General features: G+C 56.8%; 1 protein-coding gene and 1 long non-coding RNA gene across 2 annotated transcripts; one reads left to right on the plus strand and one right to left on the minus strand.

Annotated features, from left to right (window-relative positions):
* Positions 1-5,064: 5,064 nt before the first annotated feature.
* On the minus strand, positions 5,065-14,445 carry Lhx5 (LIM homeobox 5). The gene is made up of 5 exons (XM_005336843.3): positions 13,893-14,445; positions 11,739-11,962; positions 10,820-11,097; positions 9,941-10,106; positions 5,065-6,367 (listed from the first exon to the last, which is right to left on the minus strand). The coding sequence occupies exons 1-5, from the start codon at positions 14,063-14,065 to the stop codon at positions 6,000-6,002; spliced, it is 1,209 nt and encodes a 402-aa protein (XP_005336900.1). The 5' UTR covers positions 14,066-14,445; the 3' UTR covers positions 5,065-5,999.
* Positions 14,446-14,574: 129 nt separating this feature from the next.
* On the plus strand, positions 14,575-23,718 carry LOC144375203 (uncharacterized). Its single transcript, XR_013434695.1, has 2 exons — positions 14,575-14,646; positions 22,245-23,718. It is a non-coding gene; the product is annotated as an uncharacterized LOC144375203 (long non-coding RNA).
* Positions 23,719-25,850: the final 2,132 nt, after the last annotated feature.

Here is a 25,850-nt window from a genome sequence, read left to right on the forward strand (position 1 = left end):
ACCAGGACACCCGCACCTACTGAACGGCCACCCGGTCCCCCGCCCCTGGCAACCCTGGTCAGCTCTCTGCGCCTGAGACTCCACCGTCCTGGACATTCCCTATGAAGGGAATTTTCCCAGGTGTGGCTTCCTGGTGACTGGCTTCTGCCACTTAGCACAACTTGGGGGTCCCTCCATGCCATCCTACGTGCCACGTCCTGTTCCTCTGGTAATCTGTTAATGGCACATTCCTTTTCAAACAGATGATTAAAACAGTCCCCCCCACCCCAGATCTTGACCCTCGCTGTGCTGTCCCCCCGTTTCCCACCAGACAGCAGAGAGACTCTTGAAGTAGGTTCTGGAAGATGGTAGTTTTTTTTGTCTGTGGAATCTGTGACGTTATTCTTTGTTTAAAAAAAAAAAAAAAGCTCCAAGCACTTCTTCAAAGACGGAAATAGAATTGCCAAGAAGAACGGCAGCATCAATCCATGGAAATTAGTGTAACTATGTTATTATTTTTTCATTCATGTTATTAACTCAGTGACTTTCCTCATACCAGGGACTGTGGGGATTTTGATATATGTGGCCTTCTTTCCTCCTAACCATGAGACTTGAGGTTAGAGATTGCTATATTCTTTTTACAAGTGGCAAAGCAGAGGCTCAGAGAGGTTGAGTACCAACCTCAGGTCACACAGCCCCTGGGCTCAGGCTGTGAGCAGCCTGAGAACGTGTCACAGGTACAGTGTGGGTTGAGGTGAGGAGACGTGGACAGAGGTGTCCAGGAGGGCCAGCTACTTCATCTTCACTTGGTCAGTTTGACCAGCATGAGGGTCTCCTTCAGTTCTTTCTAAGCAAAGAGAATTTTTACCCTCAGATTCGGCCCCAGTGAAAATGGATCATTGAGGGTCTGGAGGTGATGTCTAAGCCGATGCTTCAGGAAATCCATGTGTCCATGGATACCTGGGGGCCACCACTTCCAGGTGCTGCTGCTGCTGCTGCTGTTGGCGGTCCTGAGATGGAACTTTGGGTGGCCAGGGGCGAGCAGAGTTGAATTCTGCTCCCACGTCCACTGTGAACTCTGGGGCTTCAGGCCGCTCTCTTGCCCTCTCTGAGCCTCTGCTTCTTTCTCTGATTAATGAGGAGGGGGACACTGATTGTCCCCTTCTAGAACATTCTCTGAAGAGTTAGAAACCACATCCAGAGGCTGGGTCGTGGCTTCTGTAATTTGCCAGAAAGCTAGCCACCTGCTAGGGTGAGGGGTGTCCTCCTAGAGTCCCCGGGAACCCATCAGCAGGTGACGGGGGGTGGGCATGGCGGGCAGGTGGGGATGGTCCTGAGCCCTGGCATGGAAACCAGCAGGCAGAGCCCAGGGGTGGCGTGGCCCTGGAGGAGCGGCTGGAGAGGTCTCTGTTCATCATCGAAATGGCGCATTTGCAATGATCGGTTGCCCAGGTGTTAATAACGCTAATGGCATAGGAAGGGTAAACTTGGTCACTCGGCTGAACAGAGAAATATGCAGAGAAGCGCCGGGGTTTCCATAAATCAGCCGCGTGCCGCGCGACCGGGGAGGCAGGACTTAAAATTCCAGTCAGGAGATGGGCATTCTCGGGATCTGAGCGGGAGAGGTAATTTATTCTGTTTATATCTTTTTACTGCACTACAGGACTTGGGAGCAGGGCCCTCCGCAGCCATTCTGCATTTTAAATATTAGTCCTGAGCGCGGGGGGCCGGCCCTCGTGCTCCGCGGGGCATTTATTTGGGGGCAGCAGAAGAGGGACAGGGACGGCAGTGAGGGGGTTGGGAGAGGTGGGGTTGGCCTGAATCAGGGGTGGTGGGGACAGGTGACAGCCCCTTTTTCCAGAGCTTGGAGGACATCCCACCTCCACCCCTTACCGTGGTTTTTTCCCCCACCTTCTTGGAAGCCTTTTATTTTTAAATGATAATGGGTCCAGAGATGGGGAGATAGAAGATGAACGGATACATTAATAGAGAAGGAGAGGGACAAGGACATCGGGGCAGGGGGAGAACAAGGGCAGCCTGGAGAGGCCGGGTCCTGGGGTCTTTGACCTTGGCAATCTGCCTACGCCCTTTGCCCTTTGGGCCAGCTGCTGTTCAAACGTGGAGGGGGCTTTTTTAAAAATCCAGTGGAGGTGCTTGAGGAAGAACCAGCCTTGGCCAGGTCCTCTCTAGAAGGCCCCCCTCCCTGGTGACCGCCTTCCCTCGTTCGCTCCTTCATTCACTCACTCACCCAGGCGTCTTCCCATCCGCGGGTTTGTGTCATTAGACATCTGTGCAGGGCTCTGTCCCACACCCAGGGGCAGCACAGATTCTCAAAGCAGAAAAGCCTGGATTCAAAATCCGGTCCGGCCCCATCCACAGCTCACTTTACCCCTTGGACCTCAGGCTCTTCTTCTGTGAAGTGGGGATAACGACACTCTTTCAGAAGAGGGTCATGAGGTTTAAGGGGGACTCTCGTCAAGCAGAATCCTGTAGGGCTGGTTGGGGGAAGCTCCACCTAGGCCAAGCCGCCTCGGTGGGGTGGGCCTTGTCGTATACGCCATTTTATGAAACACCCCCTCCTGTCATATTAAGAAGACGGCGGTGGGTGCTGAATCTGGATTCTAGAGCCCTCCCCAGAGACCTTGATGGGGACCCCCAGGTTATCTAAGGATCTCCTGATTCAACGAGGCTTCTCCCCATCCTGGCTCTTCCTCCCACACTGAAGTCACAAGCATCTGAACGGCAGGAATGTGCTGTGTGACGTGGGCCCACCTGGGTAGGGACAGGGGTGTGGGTTTTGTGTCGGGGGGGTTGTGGGGGATAGGTGTGCACACATGTATACAGGCCCGTGGGTGTGTGTTCACACACTGTTCTGTGCACACATGGGTCACCGCGGGTGCCTGCCACGCACCTGCCTGTATCCATGTGTGTCTGCATATGCAGAGGATTGAGAGGGGTGTCCATGTGCCTGGTAATGCCGTCTGCAGGTGGTTTCTGTTGTACACGTGTGTTTGCATGGGCTCATGAGCTTGCGCGTGCCCACACGTGTCTCTGGTGTGTGTGGGTGGGGGGGCACCTGAAGGGGGTGGCAGAGTCTGCTGCCACATTGATGAGCTCGCTGACGCCTCCGGGCACAGGTATCTCTTTCAGGCAGGTGGCTGGGTGACAGGACACCATGGGGCCTGGGCAGTAGCAGTGGCACCCCTGACGGGTGTTCTTCCTGGAGCAGGCATCCTCCCTCCCTCCCTTTCCCTCTCCCCCTCTCTGCCTAGCCCTCCTCCATCTTCCTCCCCCTCCCCCCTTCCCTGCCTCTGTCACCCTGTCACAGCCTGTTCCTGGAGGAGCAGGGGGGGCAGGTCCTCTTTTTCCCAGCTTTCCCTGTCTCTGGTGACACAGCCCCTCTGCAAAATCCACATGTGCGCAGGAGTCACCAGGAGCCCAGCAGGGACGGGGTCCACCTTGCAAATTTTCCTCTGGCCTCTAGAATCCATTCCCCCTGGGGCACCGCGGAGGAAGAGAAGCCCACCCCAGTGCTGGGACTGGAATCTCTGCTCTGTCACTCCCCAGCTGTGTGACCGTGGGCAAGTCCCTTGACCTCTGCGAGCATCCTGATGGGACAAATAATACCTTCCCTGATACAAGTCCAAACAGCCAGCCACCGGAGTTCTCATTCCAACAGGGTGGAAGTGGTGGGCACCGGAAGCTAACCCAAACGTCTCCACAACAGAATTATCTAGACACACACGCACACCTGCATGCACACACACACGCACACACACACACGCACACGCAGCTCACCCATTCAAGGGATTTTTAAGCCATCACAGGGGATAATGTAACTCTGATTATGATCAGTTCATGAACCTGGACGATGTTGCTGGGTGAGCCAGAGCAAGTGACCCAGGGCGCCCTCAGGGCACCATTTCTAGTTTCAAAATGAGGGGAAAAAAAAAAAAAAAGCCAGGGAGGAATCGCATCCACCCCAGGACCGCAGGGCTCCACACGCTGGACGACGCCATTTTCTTCTTTTTGTGCGTCTGAAATTTCTACAATTTCCGCAGTGAGCAAGCAGCACCTGTGTGGTGAGGACAAATGTGCTATAAGGGACAGGGGACCGGGGCTCCTGGCTGCTAACCTGGGCTAGCTCCCAGCACCCCAAGTGAGGGTGACGAGGGACGCTAGGCACCTATGTTTATCTAGTTCACCTGTTTTCCTAACCCTCTAGTGCCTGAGTGGAAAGGGGGTGTAAGCAGCTGTCCCTCCAAACCCCACTTTCGAAAGTCAGGAAAGTGAGCAAAGAGGGTTGGAAGGGCTTGTTTGGGGGCAGTGGCCTTGGGCCCCCTAAATCTCCCACAGCCCTCTTTCTGCCCTGCTTTCCCCCAAGGACATAAGATGTACCCAGGACTGGGGAGCGCCCCAGCCCTGTTCCCCTTGGGTCCCTGGGTCCTCACACAGCCTTGCAGATAAAGCCCTCGGGCTCCTGGGGACTGCTCCCTTTTCTTCCCTCCTCCGTTTTTCTGTTTTGTTTTGTTTTGGGCCAAAGTAAGGGAACAGGCACAGGAGTGAAGCTAGAGTCCTTTCCACGTGTCGGAAAAACACCCATCACACATGCATTCACACAGCAGGTCTTCTGCCGATGCACACACAGGTCCACTCTGTGCCTGAGCCGGCTTGTGGTCACCCTGGGCCTTACTTCAAGCTGGGGAGACCCAGCCTGGCTGTAGCAACCATCAAAAACTGGCTGCCACTTTCACCCACCCAGTAGGCACCCCGCAACTGCCCCTTTGATGAGGAGAGGCCTTTGTACCCACTGAATCTGTTCAGGCAGGAAAGAACCAGGGCCTCATTCACTCTGTCAAGGTAAGCGCAACCCAAGGAAGGAGAAATCAGAGACAAAAGAAAGCCACACAGTGCGGAGGGAAAAAAGAATTTTTTTTTTTATTAATCTTTCTTAAAAAACGTTGATTTTTTTGTGTTTTGTTTTTTTTTAGGTAAACCTCTTTCTGCCTCCCCTCCCCACTCTGCCCACCCTCCCTCTTAAAAATATAAAAATGTCCAGCCCCCAGATAACTAGAGTACAATAAATAAACAGTAAACACAAAAACATACTTTATTTGTTTCTTCTTTATACAAAATAAGGAAACTAGAAGCGTTCGACTTCCAAAAAAGTATAATATACATCCTGACGGCCCAACTCCAGGCCCCGGGGCAGGGAGGGTGGTCTGCGGGCCAGAGCCCAGCAACTTGGTGCCTCGCCCAGGGGCAGAAGTGGGCGGTGTTCGAGTCCAACCTGGACCCCCAGGCTCAAAATTAATGTCAAAGTAAGGAAGGGCAGGGAGCTGGCCCCGCTGGCCACATCCCGACAGCCCCACATCCTGGAAGAGCTGACCTTGAGCCTTCGTATTGGCCACCAGGGGGCGCCAGCCTGCAGGTGGCTCTGTCTCCCCGGGTCCCCCTGATGGAGTGTGTGCCTCTCTGGATCGCCCTCTCCATCTTCTCTCTCTGCCTGACGCTTTCCTCATCTCTCTCTCTCTCTCCCTTTCAATCTCTCCTTTTTCTTATCAAAAAAAATTTTAAAGATGGAGAAAGCAGAGCGAGAAATGAGATTACAAAATGCCACTCGGATTGCAGAGAGAGAGGGAGGGGGAAAAAACCCTCCGTCTCCACCCCTGGCCTCACCCCCTCTCCGTCCAAAGAGCTGGTGGGAGGGTGGGGGCCGGGATCCAGAGCGTGCTTGGAATCTCTTGACCCTCCAGAATATCGACTTTGGTCCCAAGAAATTGCTCACGGCTGCCTGGAGAGCGCTGGCGGGCGGCTGGCTGAAGCTGGAGAGCCCCGGGGTGCAGATGGGGGTCGGCCCCCCTCGGCGCCCAGCCGAGGAGCAGCTTCCAGTTGAGTGCGGACCCGAGAGAGAACCCCTGAGGGAGATCCGGGCCGCGTCCGCGTCGGGCGTTTTGGTTTCGGAGGCTGCGTCCGGGCTGCGCCCCGGGGGCCGTGCGCAGGGCGGCCCGGCCGCGGCCTTACCACACGGCGGCCTCATTGAGCTCGGGGTTAGGATGCGACAGGGGTCCGCTGTAGCCGCTGGTGCCGCTCATGGGGAAGGGCGGGCTGGGCCCGCCGCTGAACACCTCGCCGGGCATGGGGTGCAGCGCGCCGGGCAGCCCCGGCTCGGGGCTCGGCGTGTCCGGGTGCGAGATCATGTCGGTGAACCTGGGGTTGTCGGCGGCGTGCGGGCCGGCGAGCGGCGGCTCCAGTGCGCCCAGCGGCGTCGAGCCGGGCCCCGAGGCAGCCAGGAAGCTGGAGTCGGCCGGGGACTGCGCCTGCGACGGCGGGCCGTGCGCGAAGAAGTCGTAGTTGCTTCCCGGCGCGTAGTAGTCGCCTTGGTAGTCTGCGGGAGGGAAGCGGGAGGGGAGAGGCAGCAATGAGATACCGCCACGTCCCGGAGGGGCCCGCGGGATCCCGGGGAGGAGGCCCCCTGAGACCAAGGCCTGCCTGGGACGCATCGACGTGGTCACCGGAGCAAAAGACCTTACAGACGCGAGAGGGGGCGTTAGTGGGGGGACAGCGCGACAAAAACTTGAAGTCAGAGACCCAAGGCTGGTCTGCAGAGACTGAGGGAGAATGAGGCCCGGCCCGTGGAGATGGGGGAGGACGCAGCAGACCCTCGGGTAAGGCTGGGGGGAAAGATAATGAGAAATACTCGAGACTGCGCGGGACAGCGGCAAGAGAGGCGCAGCGACCCAGGGAGACAGACCCCGGAACGCGGCAAATCTTTAAGTCCCAGAGACGAGGGGACAGCGGTGGTCAGAGACGCAGAGACAGCTAAGGATTCCAGGGTCTTAGAGTCGGGGAGGGGCACAGGCAGAGGCAGCCGGGAAGGCCGAGGCGAGTGGAAAGCGCAAAAGGCACAGCAGCAGGGAGTCACCAGACTTGGAGACCCAGAGATGTCGAGGATCGGGACAGCGATGCAAGGGCCGGATAGGGATCGGAGATGCAAGGGCCGGATAGGGATCGGAGATCGAGTAAGAGTCCCGGCTAGAGATACACCAGAAAACCGAGAGTGGACAGCGAAAGGCTTAGGAGCAAGACGCAAGATGAAGAGGCAGATGCGTCCAGAGAGGGTGAGACAGTGGGCCAGCGAGATGAGCCCAAGAAACCGCTGGAGACGCCGAGGCAGGGAAGGAGCCAGGTGGTAATAAATGAACCGGCAGGAGCAGAGCATTGCGCGAACTCGGGCGGCGGGACCACAGAGGGGTTGTCCAGTTGAGCTCCCAGAGCATAACCTGGACGCAGAGCGGGCAGGCCCCTGCTCTTCCGCCCCTGAGCCCCACCGACCTGGTCCGGTCTTTCGCCCGGCCAACCAGTCCTGCCAAACACAGCCCCTGCGACCCTCCTGGTGGAGGCGGGAGAAAGCGGGCTCTGTTTGAACCGCTTTGCTAGCCTGGAACAGAGAAACTGAGCCCTGGCCACTCTGCAAAGGGAGAACATTGGAAAGCACCTGGGGTGGTGGCTTGGTTCTCCAATTTCACCCTGGGTGTACAGGCCAGGGCACCAGGTTCCCAACCATTTGTGAAGGTTTAATCCTTTGCAGAAGCTAATGAGATCTATCTGCTCTCTTGCAAGAAAAAAAAAATGGACAGATGCGGATTTCCCTGACACATCCAGGGGTTCCAGGACTCCAGGCCACAGGTCATCCTCCAAAAACAAATTGTTTCTGCATCAACCCTTGGGCCTCCTTCCACAGCCTCTCCTCCAGGTCTTTGGGGACAGCATGCTTCCCTCCCCACTTGGGCCCCTCAAGTATTAGGGTATGGCTCCCTTTTGAAAGGAACACTTTGTAGCCTGCTCTAATGTCAACAACCCGCTTTGTACGGTGGGAAAACCAGCTTGTCCATAAGCCAGGGTCTCTTCTGCAAACCCACTCCTCCTACTCAGTCCTAGAGTCTCGGTCACAGGCCAAGTTTCGGACGCCCTCCCCCCTCACCACCGCCCGCCGCCCCCTTTCTTCTCCAAACCCTGAAATCTGTCCAAAATGGGGGGTGGTGTCTGGAGGCGCGCCCTGGAGACAGCTTAGGCTACGGCTAAAATCCTCGCCGGTTACTTTTTTTTTTTTTTAACTACAAATTCCATTCTCCCCGGAAAGTGAAGGGAAAGGTTCAGAAAAGCGAATTTCGGCCCTAAACGGACGGGGATGGGGACGACCGCGGCCCGCAGCGAGCCGGCAAACCAGCGAAGGCCGCGGCCCCCGCGCGGTGCGCGCCGCCTCCGCCCATATGGCGGCCGGGCCGGAGGTAATTGGAACAAACGCCGTCTGAAAAGGGCACAAAAGCCGCAGCTGGGGCTTTGTCCGCGCTCCCACGGGGAGCCGCCGGCCCCGCCGCCCGGCCCCTTTCTCGCCCGCTGCCGGCCGCCACCGCCGGGATCTCCCAGCGCGGATTAGGCGGGGCTGCCTCGCTGGGGGCTGGGGAGCTCTGTCCCCCGCTTCATTCCGGGATAAGAGGGGCCCCGGTGTCCTGCCCCCCACCCCCAGCAGGCGCGCAGGGAGAGGAGGCGGCGGGATTGGTGCGGGGCGCCCCGATTCTCCGGAAAACTTTGGTTAATTACTCAGGCGGGGAAAAATTCCGGGTCAGTACCGCCCCCCGCACCTCCCCGCTCCCGCCCGAGGTTTTGTGCAGGTGCAACGAGTGGGTGAGTGGAGACCCCGGAGAACACACCCACAATCTGGACTGTCCAAGGCTGGGCAGCGGAGGCTCCCTAATACGTGCCCGGAGGCTGGTCACCGGGTTCTCTTACCTCCCTCCTGGAGGCCTGGCTCCTGCCTTCCCTCCCTTCCCTGCTTTGTCCCTGGATCTACTTTTTAAAGGGCAGTTGCCGTTCTCAAACTGGGTTATTATCCCAGAGCAGGCCCGTAGCAGAGTCCTGCAGAGGTGTGCAGGCTCTCAGGTTAGGCGCTCCCCTAGCTCCGTGAGCTCAGAGGCTCATGAATAAGGAGAAGAAGGAGTTTTCTCTACCCCCACCCCCCCTAACAGTGCTGCTAGTCCCCGGAGCAAAGGACTCAGTGTGCGGGAGATGAGGTGGGAGTGGGCAGTTGGGATGGGTCAGCAAGCTCTTGTGAGGGGAAGGAGGTGGGGGAGAGGAGGAGGGGAGGAGAAGAAAGGGCGAGATCAAGTGGGGCGCCCACCCCAGGCTGAGACTGGTAATGCTGAATTTTGGAATTTTCCCTTGGCAATTGGGGTCTCAATCTCTCCAGACCCAAAGATGGGAAAGTGGACATCAAGCGGCCCCCAATCCAGATGAATCCCTGCCTGTCTGGGAATGGAAGGAGGGCGCAGAGCAACTGCTGCCTTGTGGGCTAACAGGGCCAGACTCACGGGCCATGGTCCCCTTCCCCAGCAAAACAGGAACTACTGCACTGCAAGCCGGGAGGACCCTGGAGGGACTCTGAGCACTATCTCAAGCAGGGTTCCAGCTACTGCCAAGTACACCAGGCACCTGGGCAAGGACGGCCGGAGGGCTGTGTGTTCCCGGGGCGCAAGTTCTTGTGGATTTGCCACTGACCGCATTATACTGAGGCCCGGGGAGTATGGGGGTCTCTGGGTCTCTTTCTGGGTGTGTCTGGGTGACAGTGTGTGGGGAGTTGAGTGTACCTGTTGTGCGGGGTTCTGTGCAACCCTCCCTCTACTACCACATCCCTGAAGTCTCTGAATGAAAGCAAGCTCGCGGGCCCACGTGTCCTGGGGTGGTAGGTGAGGACAAGTGTCACGCTCTCCCGTGTGGTTATTTGTATATCACTGTGCCTGCTTTTGTCCAGGAGGTATCTGTGGATAAGGGTGCCCGGAGTTGATGTCTGTCTGTCCAGGGGTGTCCTTGATCGTGTGTCAAGGAGAGAAAGCGAGGGGTGTACCCAGGTGCCCAACAGTGCCGCTGGGGGTGGAGCCGTACTTCCCCGCGCGCCCCTTACCTCCATAGTAGGTGTACGGGGTGGACCCCAACATCTCGGACTCGTCCAAGCGGCCCCCCAGCGGACGCATGCGCCGTGGACTCCGGAAGAAGGCGTGTCTCCGGGCGCCCAGCGCGCTCAGCTGTTTCATCCGGCGTTCTTTGGACCGTCGGTTCTGAAACCACACCTAGGAAGGAATTTGGGGCTGTGAGCTTGGGGTCAGGGGTGCCCTCGCTCCTCCCCCTGCCCGGGCTGCCCCTGCTGGAGCCCAGCGCCTTTTGCGCGCCAGGACTCCCTTGAGGCGGGGGCCCGGCCGGATTAGGCCGGTAGGGGTGGAGAAGGGCCTCGGCGAACCAGCCAAGGGTGAAGGATTTCGCGGACCCGTGGGGCGACTCATAAAGACTTGGGCTTCCCGGTCCTCCGCTCGCCCGCGGCCTGACGGCTTTATAAAGGCCTCCCGCCCGGCAAGCTCTCGCCTCGGCTCCGGAGCCAGCCGGGCTCTGGCCGTTTGTCTGTCTGCCAGCGCATCGGTTGGGGCCGGGCATAGCTTTTCTTCGCTGGGAAGATGGGAGGGTGGGAGGGAAGGAGGGGGGTCCTGGACCCCAAAGAGGCTTAAAACCTTCGCTGAACAGGGTGGGGAGCGGAATTCAGAGAGGCAAAGTGGCCAGGTCCACTGTGACATCTTCAGGAGGACAGCGGGGAGGGACTGACTCGTTTGGCTCCAAGTTCCCCACCTCGGGCGGTGCCCAGCTGTCCCCGACCTCGGGTGCACTGTCTGTCCCTAGATCAGAACCCTGCACGTTTCTTAGACGAGGAGGCTGGGTGGAGGCTTCTTTCGAAGAGACTCCGGGCCCCGCGCCCCAGTACCGATGGAAAGGAGAGACCCGACCCCGGCCGCACCTGGATGACACGCATGTTGAGGCCAGTCTCCTGAGCCAGCTGCTCGCGGATGTGGCGTGTGGGCTTGGGCGTGGCGGCGAAGGCGGCCTTGAGCGTCTCCAGCTGTTTGGCTTTGATGGTGGTGCGCGGGCCGCGCCGCTTGGTGCCCGAGTTCTGCTCCTCGTTCTCGTTGTTGGCCGTCTCTTTGTCCGACGAGGTCGAGTTGTCCGTCTCCTTGGGGTCGTCCTGCAGGGGGTCCTGGAGGTCTGGGGACAAACTGCGGTCCGTACAGGATGACACTGCGGGCGGATGGATTGGGAAGGGGGACAGCAGTCGTCAGCGGCCGGTTCCATCCGGACCAGGCTACCACCGGCCGGCGCGGGGTTCCCTCCCGAACCTGCGACAGCCCCTCCCCCCCGGGACCCGGCGCCCGCCCACTCTCTCCAGGCGGGGCTGGGCCTTTGAAACCGCCCTTCTCAATCTCAGCCCATCTCAGCTGGGGTCCGGGTACAGAGGGCACGCTCTCTAGAAAACCCACCTTCTTGGAGAGGGGACAGAGCAGTGTGCAGCCCCCCTTCCACTTCCTTTCCTTTCCGCCCTTCCTCCAAATCCCAGAGAATGTCCTCCCAATGCATCTAGAAATTGCCAGGATCCCAAATGACAGAGAGTGAATTGTGCAATTTCAAATTTGAGGGAGGAGAACTTGGAAAAGGCTCCCGAATTGGAGGAGGTTGCACCCAGCTTCCCTGCAGGACAGGCTCAGAATGTCCTGTCTTCCCGGGTCTTTAATAACCCTCTCCCGACCCTAGAACGCTCAGCCGGTGAGTTAGGATGATGAGCTCTGAGCCCAGCACAGGCTTGGGATCCGGGGGAGGCAGAGTGCACCAGACCCAGGAGTGTGCTAGGGCCACCGGCCAGGAAAAGGCAGAGGCCTCCATACCCGAGTTGAGGCTGCCCTCCTTGAGGCTGGAGGAGCTCAGGTAGTCATCTTTGCACACAAACTTGTTCTCATCGATGACGTAGAGCTCTTCACCCGTGGACAGCTGCTTGTTGCACACCATGCAGGTGAAGCAGTTGAGGTGGAAGACTTTGCTCCGGGCTTTGCGCACCAGGTCGCTGGGGGAGATGCCCTGTGCGCATCCTGCACACTTTGTGCCGAAACGCCTGTGGGACACAAGGTGTCGGTCACATTGAGGTGGGCCTAGTGTCCAGTCCCCCTGATTCCTACCCATTGCCACGGCTTTCCAAAGGCCTCTATTTCCACCTCTGTGCAACAGAACCCTAATTCTGTCCTCCCTGTCTAGAACAGGAGAAGTGAGACAAATGGCCTGGGCTGTTTTGGGGATGGGGACTGTCCTGTCTCTAAGGAGTTGATTCAGACTCGACTGGGCTGTGAAGCAGGGAGCGGTGGGTGCAGCCTGAAACCAAGTCACAGCTCAGAGCATCCCAAGATGCCTTCTTGTCCCCCACATCCCAGCTGGATCTGTTTGGGTTGCCCCGGGGGGAGTCCATGCTCTCGAGGTCTGGCAGGCTGGGTTGGGATCACATCTTTGCTTTGCCTCCTGGATCCTTTCTAGTCTTCTGAGGCCCAGGTAGGGCCAATCTGCCTGGCCAGCTGGCCCTAGCAGTGGGGGTGGGGAGCCCCTTTCCAGGGCTAGACTTGAGCAAGAAGGAGGGAATCTTCTGCTAATTCCCAGCACAAACTGGGAGCCTTTCCATTTGGAACCATGGAATCAGCTGGATCTAGCTGGGAGCTGTGGACAGCAGGGCCTAATCGGGGTAGGGACTGAGTTTCAGCCCCACCCCCACCTCTGGCCCTGGCGGGGAGCAGGAGAATGTGACCAGAAAGCCTTCCAGAATGCTGCAGGCCAGGACATGGATTCCCTCTTTCCCTACTTCCAGAGCTAATTCCTTTTCTCCCTGGCTTTGCACTCAGGAAGAAAGAGGCCTCCCCCAGGACGGGTAGTGTAAGCTCCCAATGGGAGGGGTGAGGTGCAGGGTGTGTGTGGGGGGGAGGGCTCAGGACTCTGGGGACCCCACATACACTCACACCCATGTCTCTAAACAGGGTGAATTTGGGTGACATTGATGTAGTGAGGGCATTAGAAGCCATAAGTCACTTTTGGCCTTATCCGGCAGCGTAATTGGCCATATGCACCTTATCAAAAATCATTAGGCGCTTTGCAAGCACCGCCACATTAGCAGCGCGGGCCTGGGGCCGGGGAGTTTACACGTGTAAAGGCGCGGCTGACATTTTCTCCTATTCAAATTCCCTGGTGCCGGGTGCTGGGGCCGGCAGGCTGCCTTTCTCTGTGGTGCTAATCACACTCCCCCCCCCCTTCCCTCAGCGCCTGGAATTTGCACTCACAAAGCTGGCTCTGATGCCCAGTAGGAGCAGGCAGGCTAAGCAGCCCAAAACCCAGCCCTGCAGGATTCTAGGCTGCCCCTCAGCTTTCCCAACTGGGGAAACTGAGGCCCAGAGAAGTGAGCCGTCCTGGCCTGTGGGCCCCAAACAGATCGGGAGGTAGGTGCCACAGCCCCGGCTAGACCTCCAAGATCCCGGTTCCCAGCCTCCATTTCGTTGGTGCTGTTCAACATGGGAGGCAAGGTTTAAGGGGTTGGGGGAATGGAAGGGCAAATTCCTTCTGCCTGTAGCCAGGGCCGACCTTCCCGACCTTCCCGTGGAGCGGGGAAGTTTCTCAGTGTCCAGGAGGGCACCCTGTCTTCTGCATTCTGCTTAAGGGAGAAGCCTCCAGCGGCCCCTAACTCTGGGGAGAACCGTTCTCCCTTGAATGGGGCTTGACGCATGTGTCCTGGGCTTGCAGCGTTGGGCAGGGGAAAGGGACGGATGGAGAGCAAGTTTGTCAGGGCTTCCTCCCCTGCCCTCTGCACCGACCCCCTGGAGGGGCAGGGCAGGCCGGGCAGCTGGCCGCGTCCTTCTTCCTCCGCCTGGGCTCGGCCCTTTCCGGGACCGAGGACAGTGAGCAGAGGGCCTTTGCTCCTAGCTACGCTCGTGAGCCCGGGAGGCTGGGATGGGCAACCTGGTCCCCCTTACCCTGCGCCCTGGTGGAGCGCGGGCAGGGCGGGCTCTTACCTGAAGAAGTCATTTTTGCAGTAGAGCTTGCCCTCGCGCGAGAAGCACTTCTCCGAGAGGTTGGTTTTGCACTCGCAGCACTGAACACATTTGATGTGCCACGCGCGGTCCAGCACGTTCAGCAGAAAGCGGTCGAGGATGGGCCGCTCGCAACCGGCACAGTGCACCATCATAGCCCCGAGCCCTGGCGGCTCCGGCCGCCTCGCTGTCCCTAGGGGCCGCTGGCCCTTGGGCCTCGGGGCCCCGCGGCTGTTCTCCGCCTCTTGTCGCCGCCGCCTCCCGGCGAGTCCGGTCCGGACCTAGACTCAGCCAGTCAAGTCCTTGGACGATCTCTGGCCTGGCTCTGGGCTGCCCAGAGTGGGTTGGTGGGGGGTAGCGTTCACAACCTCATGCCCCAGTTGCGCGCGCCCCGGCGCCTGTTCCGGGCTCCCCCAGGTGTCTCCGGTGGCTGCTGGCCTCGGCACTGCCGGGCGGCTTTCCCCGGTGGCGAAGGCGCCGGCACTTTCCCCCACTTTCAAGCGGTCCCGATCCTCATCTTTGTCTGGCCGCCGCCTAATTCGCGCATCCTTATTCAGATTTGGTGACGTGGCGCGGCACGTAGGGGGCCCAGCGGCCAATGGGCGCGCCGTGGCCATGGCAACCTCTTAAATTTATAGCATATCTAAATTGGCTACAGCGTTGCGGTCCGGACAGAGCAAAAAAAACAAGGCATCCGTATTGTTGAGTATTAGCTTCTACCTGGTTCGGAGGCTAAGTAAGTATTTACCTTCCAGTTTGGGGCTGGGGGAGGGGTGCGGGGCGCGCGACACGAACACGGACTTTTTCTTCCTCTCTCCTCGCCAATATTTGGGGGCCGGGGTTTCAAGGCCTAGTCAGGGAGGGGCCTCCCTTCCCGTTTTGCCATCCCTGGAACTTGCAGAAGTTGCCCGAGGCCGGGAGCGCGCTCTAGTCCGCCTCCCCTTCCCGTGCCCAGCCCCACCCCCATTGGACTTCTGCACTCCGGTGCCCCCGGGGTCTGAGCCCTGGAGCTGCGACAACGCGGTTCTCTGGACTCTGGATTCTTTTGTCATACACTAAGCTGGGGCCCAGCCGGGCCTTTCTCATGGAAAGAGTGGAGGCCACGCGGCTTGGGGAGCTTTTCCAGCCTGGCCACAGGGCCCAGGCCTCTGCCCAGACCCGGGTTGGGGCGGTGTATGTGTGTGTGTGTGGCCTGATCCCCTACGCCAGAGTTTCAGGCCTGAGCGCAGCGGTCACTCAGTTCAGAGAGTTGTAGAGGGGGGCGATGAGGTCCACCCTGGATGGGTCTCCACTCAGGCGACTCAGAGACTCAGGTGACCCTCACCACATCTCTCCTTTCCCGGCCACACCTTCCAGATTCCAGATCAGTAGGTCCAGGCGCCAAGGTGAGTGGGTGGCCCCACCGGAGCAGAGAGGCTGGGGGTTACTTGGGCACTGTTCTCACTCATCCCACCAGCGGGCGGCTGTGTGTGAAGTTTGGCCCTTCACAGGGCCCGGGAGGAGCAGCCCCGGGCTTTCCTAGCTCCACAAGACTCTGAGTTTGTGGGCAATATGCTTGTTTGTTAGTGTGCTTGTATGTGTCCCTGCAGGTCTGGGGGTGGGTGGGGAGTGTGTGGGCTTGAGAGGGATGAGAAGAGACCAGGGCTTTTTTTTTTTTTTTCCCTCTTGAAGGCCATCGGGGCCACCCTCAGGAGCCTCCAAGCTGGGGAGGATGGGACTGTGTGTCTCAGATATTTGTTCTGCTCCTGGGCTGCTCAGAGTGGGTTGGTGGGAGGGCGGCGTTCATAAGAGGGCTGATGGGTAGGGCTTGGGCCCAGAAGACTGTTGTGCCAAGACTTGGCATCAAATGTTTGTTTGGGTGGACTCCCTGAGCTTGTTAGTGTATATTTGCTGTTTGGAGATTGCAATATTTTCATCGGTTCATTTTGGTGTGTTCATTTGGGGAGTGCATTTTGGTATGTGTTTTTCTGTGTGTGTGCAAAAATGCATGTTTATAACTGCGTATGGTCCTCCTAATATTTGTGTGTGTGTGCATTTTGGTGTTTGTGTGTGTGTGTGTATGTGTGCTTACGTGAGGCAGCATGAATGTGAGGATGTTTGTATGTGTCAGTGTGTTTGTGGAAGATTATTTCTACGTGTGCGTGTTAACACTGATGTGAAAGTATACTCTAAAAAATCTGAGCGTGTGTGTGTGTGTGTGTGTGTGTGTGTGTGTGTGTGTGTGTAGATGAGACTCTGCAGGTTTTAGACCCTCCCTGTGTGTGACTGAGGTCTGGCTTGGGCATTTGGAGTGCAGAATTTTGTAGATCTGGGTGCCTTCACGGGCGAGTGCCTGTTTGTGTGTTCAGACAGCAAATTTTTGTTTATGTGACTCCTCTAGGTCGGGGAGGGTGTTTGTATTTGTGTGTGCTCCTAGTGGTGTTTACCTTTCAGGGATTGGGAGGAGTGAGATTTTTGTGTTGGAGCACAAAGATGCTTACTCTCGCCCTAGTTCCTAGTCAGGTCAAGCGTTGTCCCCCCACAGTCTCTAGAGGAGAAGGTCTCACTGGTGACAGAGAATCCTTGGGTGCTGGTCTCTGGTGAGTCACTGACCCACCAGCTGGGCCTCTGGAAGAGGAGTCCAAATGGGCTGCTCCTGCTTGCCAGTACTGTCCCCTCACCCTCTGTCTGGCCGGGGACAGGCACTACATAGAACAGTAGTGAGGCTTCTGGCTCAGGAAGAGTTGCTCTCACTTGGCCTCCTAGGCCCAGCTGAGAGAGGCTCTGAGAGCCTCAAAGGAAACTGCAGTTTCTGGTAGCACCTGGCTCTGCCCGCCTGGGGCATGAATGGTCCTTGAGCTCTGGCAGGGCATAGATGGAAAAAAAAAAAAGAACCCAGAGAGGACGGGAGAGGCCCCAGCTCCTGGGAAGTGTGCGGCCGCCTGCTGCCTTCTCCGTCTTTGTCTCATCCAGCGAGCGAGGCTCCAGCTCTCACCTCTCTGTTCCAGGCTCTGGCTCGATCTCAGGCCCGGAGTCTGTTCTGTCTCCCTTACCGGTTTCTCCCTCCCCTTTCCCTCTATTTCCTCCTTTCTCTTTTTGTCTCCCTCAGCTCCTCTTTGCCGGGGCTGCTTTCTGAGTCCAGCGTCTGGCTAATGCTGCGAGTGACTTTTCTCATTGTGCACCCCGTACAGATTTGGGGGTGTGGGAAGAAGTCTCACACCCCCACTCATACCCTCTACGGTGATCGAATTCTCTACCCGGGAGCCTCTTCTGCTCCAGACTAGGCACCCGAGTTCACACTCCATGGAGACCTCACCAAAAATTCAAGGACCCAGATCGGTGTGCCTCCCCAGCCCCGCTGGGTCCACGCTCAGCCTGTGTCCCTTAGCTCTTTCTGACTCTTTCTGACAAATCCTCCCTCCCTCTTCTCCAATGCACAGCCAGGCCTTAGTCACTGCGCAATGGCAGGCCAGGTAGGTCGCAAGATAGGGACGGCTAGCAGAGAGCAGCAGCTGCCCCCGGTCTCCCTGAGCCTGGATAGGGGTGGGTCACCCTGTGCTAAATCCCTGGTTGCAGAAGAGGGTTCTATTTCCAGAAGCCCTGGTCTGATCTTTCAGCTCTTACAGCAGAATCTGCTCAGGTCGCAGCACTGCCCACCTCTAGGGGTTCGCCCTCCACACAGCCCAACTTCAGTTCCAGGAACGGCTCTGCCCGCCCTCGCTGCCCCTCCATGCCTGGAAGCCTGTGTTGCTTTCACCAGTCCATCACCTTCCCCGGTCCACAGCATCCCCAAACGCCGGCAGACCAACGATTAGAGGCATTATCCCGCCCCAGCAGCGTTAACAGATGGCGACCAGGCAGTGAAATCCCCTCCTATATGTAACTAATAAACCGCTTGTGTCTTAACAGGGTAATGCATGGAGACGCAATGTCACTTATACAAGATGTTGATGGAATTTACTATATAAAAATCTTCCTCCTAGAGTAAAGAGTATCAACATTACAACTCGACAGACGGCGGCGGGATAAGTAAAACAGACAAAAGACAAACAAGATAATAATCTGTTTCCAATCACTTAAGCCCTGTAGAGTTAGTAATCTGCGGTTTGCATATTCCCCCTTGAGTTCGGTAATTAATTACGGGCGAGGAGGCTGCACATCCGCCCCAAGTGAGAGTTTTAAGGCAGCTGAGGTGGGGCATCGGGTACCTTCCTGGACTCCTCCAGCCAGGGACTCGGGGCAGTGGCCGGAAGGAGGTTCCTCCGGCCGTTCCGAGCCGCCTTTTCCGCAGGTGGAAGAGGAGGACATTTCAGTTGCACGCCTTGTACTCCTGATCGGGGAGTCGCCGGCCTGGGGGATTCTGCAGAAACGGGGACCAGGGCTTCACTGGCGGCTAGTGGTTCTCCTGGTCCCTCTTAAGGGCACTCCCTCCCTTTGAATAGCCGCGAGTGGCCTGCTTTTTTTGAAGATCGCGCGCGCTGGGGGCCGCGGTGGCTGGGAGGGGGGATCTAGGGGGCGCGCCCCTCGCTCCCTTCTCCCCTCGGTATCTCGGGCGAAGCAGCGGGTCCTCTCGCGACTTCGATCGTTACCGCCTCCCCACCCCCAACTCGCACACGAACTCCCCCCCCCCACCCCAAGAGCCGGCGCGGTTTAACATTAAACAAACGCAGCGAGCGCCTGGGAGCTGCGCTCTCGGCCGGGTCTGCGCGGCGGCGGCGGCGTTACAAATTGTAAATTTAAATTGCTCGCCGGATTCATTACCTCCCCTCTTTGATTTCAGCCAGCCGTGAAAAATTATACTGGTGTACCACTGAGAAACTGTTTTGCCGCAAAGAGCCCGCGCCTAATCACTGGCTTTCTCCCTCCGACAAAAGTGTAATTATTTTGTTTGGGGTGTAAATATAGGCCGAGCCGCGCACACACACTCAGCGTCCCGCCGCGCCGCAGCGCACGGCCCGCCGCCGGCGGGAATCTGCCCCGGAGTAGGAGTGGGCGTGGAGCCTGCGCCCGCCGCCTGCAGGCCCGAGCCGCTGGTGGCTGGTTTGGCGCTCTGGCGGGATCCGGCGAGCGGAGGCGACAGACTGGGTCCCCAATCTCTGTCCTCGGGAGTTGGGTTTTGCTGGAGGACTCTGAGATCCTGTGCACCCAAGCAGACCGGAGTGCATGGCCCAGGGCTGTGATGCCTGGGTCTGGGCGTGGGTTCAGGTCTAGGTGTCGCTGAAGGGATGGCGAGGGCGGAGTGGGTGAGGGTTCGGGTCTCCAGATGGAAGCGGGTGCCCGCCTGCATGGAACCCTGGACTCGCGCACCACCGTGGACGGCTTGATTTCCAGAACCTCTCTGCGGGGCGCAGGGCCTTCCTGACAGTTGAATTGTGCACGGCTTAATTAACGGTCTCGTTAACTGGGCAGGCCCGACCTGGGACGTTTAATCAAAAAAGGCAGGGAATCCCTCCCCCTCCCTTCCCCCTCTCTCCACTTCTTCCCTCCTTCTTCCCTCTTTCCTTGGGAGAGCTGCCGGGGACCCTTCGACAAGTTCACTCCTTCCCCAAGACTTTCACTCCAGCTCCAGGAAGGGGCGTTCCTGGGTCTGAACTCAAGCTCAGTCCAGAACTTGAACTTTAAAGAGGAACTGCTGGGCCAGAGGGTGAGCGGTGGGACAATACCCGCTGGGTCAGCTTTTGGGGGCCTGAGCCTTCTCCAGGCTCCACATCTCCAAGTTGGAGCAGGTGAGGAGGCCGTGTCTGAGCCTGAATTCAGCTTTGATCTGAATAGCTTGTTGGGATTTCAGATCTCAACCACCCAGGGCAGGGACTGAGGTCCTTTTCCTTCCTGCAAGCCCCGTCGGTCCCGGAGGCACCCCCAAGCAGTTCCACAACTCAGGCTGCTGGACCAGCACAAACAGGCTGCATTCACTCCTGGGCGCTCATCCTCAGGGCCAAACTCCTGCTCCAGTTTCTGGGAAGGTGCAGTCTGTATAGTCCCCTGAGGACAAAAGGGGGATCTTGTTGACATCAAAGGAAAGGTGCAGTCCAGTCCCTCCACTTGTGAGGGAAAGTCTGGGGTTTTATTCAGAGAGGGAAAGACCCACACGTGTCCCAGAGTGGCCCTGGCTACCCTGTTTGGTGAAGTAGATTCCAGGCGGCCAACAGCACTGCTCTAGCCCTGGGTGAGCCCTGACCATGGCTGAGATTCTCCTCATCCTTGTCTAGGGCTTGGGCCTGGAGTGGCCCAGTCCTTCTGCATCTGAGGCTGGAGGAGGCTGTGGCCAGGCCTCCTGGCCCTGCTGAGTGTACCTGAGATGGAGGCCATCCACCAGGCCTTGGGAGCTATTGGTAAGAAGATGCCCACAGTTCCACTCCATTCTCCTCATCTCAGATACAAGGGTCCCTGGACTTTCTCATCATTCTTTCTGCAACTAGCTAGTCGGCGTCTTGCTTTTCCTCTGTTCTCTTAGTCTTTATTATATTTTTCTGTTTTGATAGCGCATCTCTCTTTCTCTCTCTCTCCCTCTCTCCCTTCCCCTCCCCCCTCCATTCTGTCCTACTCCCTCTCCCCGCCCCTCCATATCCTACCTCCTTTTTGTTAGCCTAATATGGGTTCCTTTAGAATTCGCCCGACTTTGGCAGCCCGCGCTGTGTGTGTGTGTGTGTGTGTGTGTGTGCGCGTGTGTGCGCGCGCCCGTGTGTATGCGTGTGTGTATTTCTCGGTTGCTAATGATTGTGTGTTGATAGAGTAATGCAGTGGCCTCATTAGCCTTTGTTTAGAAGGTGTTAAAAGGGAAATCTGCATCGGAAAGCGGCGGTTTACACAGCAGCGGGGCTGAACCCTGCGCGCCACAGCGGGCTGGTGTGTGCGGGGGGCGCGGCTACCCCCCCCAGGCGCCCACCGCGGCGGATCCAGGGAGGGGGGAGGGGACCAGGGAAGGCGACCCCAGCTCTTTCCTCCCAAGGCGAGTATGTTTACCCCGCTGTGCGCCCTTCTGCTCCGCAGGAACCGCAGCAGGGACGGGGCGTTCTCGGAAACTCCTCCGAGCTGCTCAGCCTGCGCGGTGGCCTTTCTCCCCCACAGGTTTCTTGGGGAGGAGGGCGGGGAGGGCAGAATTCTGTTTAGAAGAAAAAAAAAAATTCAGGGATTTTTTGGAGGGGTGTGTGTGTGTGTGTTTGTGTGTGGGGGGGTGAGGTGCCTTATCTTGGAGGCGAGTACAAATGAATTCGCCGCGATTGGGGGATCTCAGGGCTGGTTGGTTGGTGGCTGAGGTCTCCTTGCGCCCTGCGATGCCCAAAGGCGGGCCCCCAAGCTTCAGGGGGTCTGCAAAGAATCCTTTCTTTCCTACCAACGCATTTGCAGACCCCCTTGCCGGCGGTTCGTTCTTAAAGTTACTTTGCCCTTCTGCCCCTGCCCGGGGACTCCTGTGGGGGAACGGATTCCGGAGAATGGAAGGGGAGCGTGGCCGCCTACTTCTCCAAGCTCGGGGAGGCGCAGAACTTCATTGACCCCCGGCTAGAGAGCGTGTGTGTGTGTGTGTGTGTGTGTGTGTGTGTGCGTGTGTGTTTACGCAGGTGGGTGTGGGATTTGGAGAGCGAGCTTCACGAGCTCGCGTTTTCCACATCCTGGGGGAGGCGAGGTTTCTGGCTGAGCAGAACGTGGGAAGAAATCCCTTTTTATCCTGGATCCTACGAAATGACCCATAAAAAACAAATATTTTGAGCAGCCTCGGTGGCGTGTTGAACTCGGAGCCAGACGCTTTTGTGGGCAAAGAGAGAAGCAGCGCTGCGGCGTTGGTGCACGGGAGGTGCACAGGCTCGTCCCATGCATCCATCGCCCCTCTCTAGGGGGACGTGGCTGCGTTGGAAGACGCGCGGTGTCATCCTATCTGGCTTCTCGGACTTTTGGTTTTCCCTCCCCTGGATTTGAGGTTTCGGGTCTTGGGGCGAAAAGCTCAGCTGGACCGGGCATTTGTGCGGTGCCGGGAGACGCACCCGCGAAGCGCTGGACATCGCCGTGTGTGTGTGTGTGTGTGTGTGTGTGTGTGTGTGTGTGTGTGTGTGTGTGTGCGTGCCTTTTATGTTTGTATTTTTGTTTTAATCCAAGGCGAGGTGATGTGGCTGGGGCCTCGGGCAGTAACACTGAAACGAATTCCAAACCAAAACTGCCCTCGCCATGGAGACCCCCGGCCCCCAACACTCACCCCAATACCAGGTAGACAGAAGCGAGGTTTCCGGTGAACCCAAGTTAACATCGACCCCTCTGATGCAGCGGGATGGGGTCAGGGCCAAGTTCGGAGGAGGCGGGAAGAGGATAGAAAAAGGCTTCTACCGCCCTGCTCTGCTCTCTGTCTCTTTCTCTCCCAAGCAGGTTTGTCGCACGAGGCAGGGGCGCGCCTGTGGCGGCTGCAGGGTCTGCACTGGCGCCGGAGTTTGGACCTAGACAAAGACAGGAGCCGGGAGCCGGAGCCGGGAGCTGTCCGCGGTGCTGAACCTTCCGCACCGCCTTGGGGGCGAGGGGCTGCTGCAGTCGGCCTGCTCCTCGGGGATCCTTGATTTGCGTCTTCACTTTGTGACTCCTGCCGCCCCTTGAATGTATTTCACCCCTTTTCCCTTTGCCTCTCCTTAGAACCGTGTCCTATACTCGGGCCAATATAGAATGCAATCTCAAAGGATGAAACGATTGATTAAGAAACGATTTCTTGTTGCTTAGATAAATTCTGTAAGAAGGCTCATTTTAACTATGTTCCATAAAAGACACAAGTACCTCTTCTCCACCCTCCCAAGAAATGAAAATTCACGTTGTAAACAATAGAACGAAACTGTCGTGAGTACCACGAATCTGCCCATGGACTTATTGTGAAGAGGAGGCCGGGAGTTTAGATTTGAAATTTTGGTTTGGGGAATACCAGATTCCCTGCCACTTTAATTTCTGGGGTAGAAAAATCTAGGAGCTGGAAGGCTTGGTGGCTGCATGGGAAGGTGAGGAGACAAAGGCACCTGCCTAATGGAGGAAAGAAAGAGGTTTTGTGAGGGTCCCAGTAAGGGACATAAGTTGGCTTAACCCTTTGAGGCAGAGACGAGAGCTTCAGGGATAGCGACCTTTGGGATTACTCAGAGGGGCATGATGCCTTTGGAAAGTTTGGGTACAAAGGGATCATCTGGTGCTTCATTTTCTAAACATCCTAGGTGTAATCTAAGTGCCCAGCATGGACGCAACCAAGTGTCCACACCTCTGTTCAAATTTGCATGTGGCACCCATCTAGGGGAGTTTGTGTGCTAGAGAGAGGAACAATCACAAACTCTCTCCCTGGGAAAGAGCACCCATTTCGTGCACATGGGTTTGTTCCCAGTGGCATCTCATAGATGCACTGCCTCCCCGGGAGCCCCGAGGCCCCATGGGCCCCTCTTTATTTGATCTTCTCACTACACTTCAAACCTCCCCAGTGCAGAGGTGTCAGCCAAGTCCAGCTGTTGACATCACCATTACATATGGAGAGGGTTCCCCGTTAATTCAGTGGCATACGACTGTCTGGTTCTCCACGGAATATTGTAGATATTTTCTTTGCCCATGAAGGCAAAATAACCTGAATTCTCCAACTGGGATCATTTGTAACAAGAGGTTGCATCTATGGGATGGGGACAATGGTACTCCAGTTCCTGCAGATCCGGACTGTTAGCTTCTTATCCAAATACACTTAGATCTGTAATTAAGACCAAAGCCTTGAGGTCACAAGCCTTTCAGCCTCTCAGAACACAGAACCTCCATGTGTCATAAGGGAAGCCCTCACCTTGGGTAGTAAGGCATAAGAAAAATGATAATAAAGTCATTTTTTTTTGAGTGATCACAATGTGCATTGGATTCCTTGATCTTCACTGCAACTCTGAAAAAAGAGTCGATGTTTATTCTGGACCCATTTTATAGATGAGAAAAACGGAGGCTCTGAAACATTTATTGTTACTTATGACCACACAGAAAGGACCTGTGTTGCTATCCAGGTTTTGTGGGCTTTGGATCCTGTGCCTGCTCTGATACTCCATGCTTTACAGGGGAGCCACACAGATGGCTGCACTGGGAATGGACCAGCGGTGAGACTGATAACTTTTTAAAAAGCAGAGTCTCCTTGGTTTCCCAGACCACCTTGGCTTGTGGTCTGTGTTTGGAAGTGAGCTTTAGTGGTAACTCTGAAAGCAAGAAATAATGGCGAGAAGAGAGGCCTGTCCCTTTGTGGGGTCGGGTGGCTCCCCCCCCTCCAATGGGACCAGCTCAGTGTGAAATTCTGTGAGGCTCACACCTGGGAGTCCTCTCGGACCCCCCTCCCCCACCGCAGCTCCTCTCCTGCCTCTGGTCCAATCCGTCAGCGAAGTCAGCCAGCTCTGCCTCCCAACTCGCCTGCTCCTCACCTTCCTGCATTAGCACTCTGGTCTCAGCCACCCCAGCTCATCTGTTTTATAGCAGCCTCCTCCTGACCAGGTCCCCCATTCCTCCAATGCTCACCTCCTCTTCCATCTATTCTCTACACTATAACTAAGGTTATATTTTAAAATCATAAATCAGATCTTGTCATTTCTGCCTTTAACCCTCCGGCAGCTCCCGTTGCACTGAGAACACAATCCATACTCCTTATCCTGGTGTGAAGGGCTCTTTGTGATTGGCTCCTGCCCACCTCTCCTCGTGGGCTCCCCCTTCCTATCTCTGTACCCTGCACATTCACCCCCCTGCTGGGCCTCACACAGGCCTCGCTTTTCTCACCTCCAGACCTTTGCGCTTGGCTTGCTCTTCTGCCCTCTGATCCTTACAGGGTTGGCTCCTTCCTATCACTGAGGTCTCAGCTCAAATGTCAATTCCTTAACGAAGTCTTTCCTGACCGTTTTACTTAAAAACATTCCCTCCCACGTCCCTCTGCAGTCTCTATTTTTCTTATAGCCCTTATTTAAAATTTCTTTTTTAGTTGTTGATGAACCTTTATTTGAGTCATTTATTTGTTTGTGGTGCTGAGAATCAAACCCAATGCCTCACACACGGGAGGCAAGCGCTCTACCACCAAGCCACAACCCCAGCCCTTGTAGCCCTTATTAATATCTAGACTTATCCTATTTGTTTTTAGTTTGTACTACTGGGGATCCAACCCAGGAGTGCTCTACAACTGAGCCACCTCCTGACCCTTTTTGTTTTTATCTTGAAGCAGGGTCTCACTGAATTGCTGAGACTGGCCTCAAACTTGTGGTCCTCCTGCCTCAGCCTCCTGAGTAGCTGAGATTACACCATCATGCCTGGCTTAGAATCATCCTGATAATATGTTTAGTTGCATATTATCTGTCTTCCTTAATAAAATATCCATTCCATGAGGGCAGTGGGACTGTAGATCGTGTCTACTGTTTAACCCCTAAATGCCCAGCTAGGTACTGGAACATAGTGGTTTGGTGCATATTTTTTGGATGAACAAATAATGATGGAGCACATGGATGGCCTCAGAGACGCAGCAGTAGGTGGAGATGGATGGGCAGAGCTGAAGAAGGACTGCGCTTTATTGGTCCATCTTCTGGGTTCTGCAGCTAACTGTGTGCATTCCCATTTTGGATAAAAGAAGAGGAAAAAATCTTGCTTAAGGGACCACAAGAGAACACAGTCCTTGGGGCGGGGGGGGGGGAAATCTGCAGGTTGGGTGCAGGATTGAGTCAGGGAAGAGAAATGGGGTGATGGCCTTGGAGGGTGGCTTTCACTGGTTCTCAGGTGGCTCACCTTCAGTTGGGTCCGGATAAGAGGGTGGCAGTCGGAAGCCCGGGAAGACATGGGGACCACTCAGCTTTGGAAAGCCCGCCAGCCCCGCGTGTGGTGGCGGGGACACAGTCCATGGACAGCCCAGACTCTGGGCCCTTTTCTCCTAGGCTGGGGTCTGGTGACACCTCTCACTAGCTACGTGACCTTGGGCAAGTCACTTAGCCTCTCTGGGCCTCAGTTTCTGAGTCTGTGGAG

This window comes from Ictidomys tridecemlineatus, chromosome 2 (genome assembly GCF_052094955.1).
Source record: "Ictidomys tridecemlineatus isolate mIctTri1 chromosome 2, mIctTri1.hap1, whole genome shotgun sequence".
In the NCBI taxonomy this organism is placed as follows: Eukaryota; Metazoa; Chordata; class Mammalia; order Rodentia; family Sciuridae; genus Ictidomys; species Ictidomys tridecemlineatus.